The sequence below is a fragment of the Penaeus monodon genome, chromosome 27 (assembly GCF_015228065.2).
Source record: "Penaeus monodon isolate SGIC_2016 chromosome 27, NSTDA_Pmon_1, whole genome shotgun sequence".
Lineage (NCBI taxonomy): Eukaryota > Metazoa > Arthropoda > Malacostraca > Decapoda > Penaeidae > Penaeus > Penaeus monodon.
Genome location: NC_051412.1, coordinates 34,906,431 through 34,906,815, shown reverse-complemented (window position 1 = coordinate 34,906,815; position 385 = coordinate 34,906,431). Strand labels below are relative to the sequence as shown.

The 385-nt window shown below is 60.0% G+C and overlaps 1 protein-coding gene across 1 annotated transcript in view; it reads right to left on the bottom strand.

Annotated features, from left to right (window-relative positions):
- Positions 1 to 24: 24 nt before the first annotated feature.
- LOC119590800 (C-type lectin domain family 17, member A-like) overlaps positions 25 to 385 on the bottom strand; it is a 3,136-nt gene continuing 2,775 nt past the window's right edge. Inside the window, exon 4 of the mRNA XM_037939527.1 lies at positions 25 to 385. This exon is cut by the window's right edge and continues 7 nt beyond it. Coding sequence (XP_037795455.1) covers positions 167 to 385 — 219 coding nt within the window. The 3' untranslated portion in view covers positions 25 to 166.

Below are 385 nucleotides of genomic sequence, written 5' to 3'. Positions count from 1 at the left end.
TCTTGCTTTCTCATATCCTGCAAATTACAAATGAAAACGAAAAGGTTCTTTTTCCCCAGTTATCCCTCTCGTGCGTCTTGGTTTTTCCTTTTCTTTGCTCTTCCCTTGGTCGCGTGTCGCCGTGGCATCCCCCGCGCCGCCGTCGCCGTGGCATCCCCCGCGCCGCCTAGTCGGTCCTGAGCTGCACCACCTGGCAGACGTAGTGCTGGAGGGCGTCCTCCTTTTGGTCACCAAAGAGTCCCTCCTTCGTGAATGCCAGGTAGTTCTCGCCCTCGTTGCCGCTCGGCTCGCCGGGGTACCAGAAGGGCGCGCCCATGGGCATGTCACGCCCGTTCAGCCACTTCCATTGGCCCTCCGCGAGGATGTCGTAGCCGCCCAGCCAGTA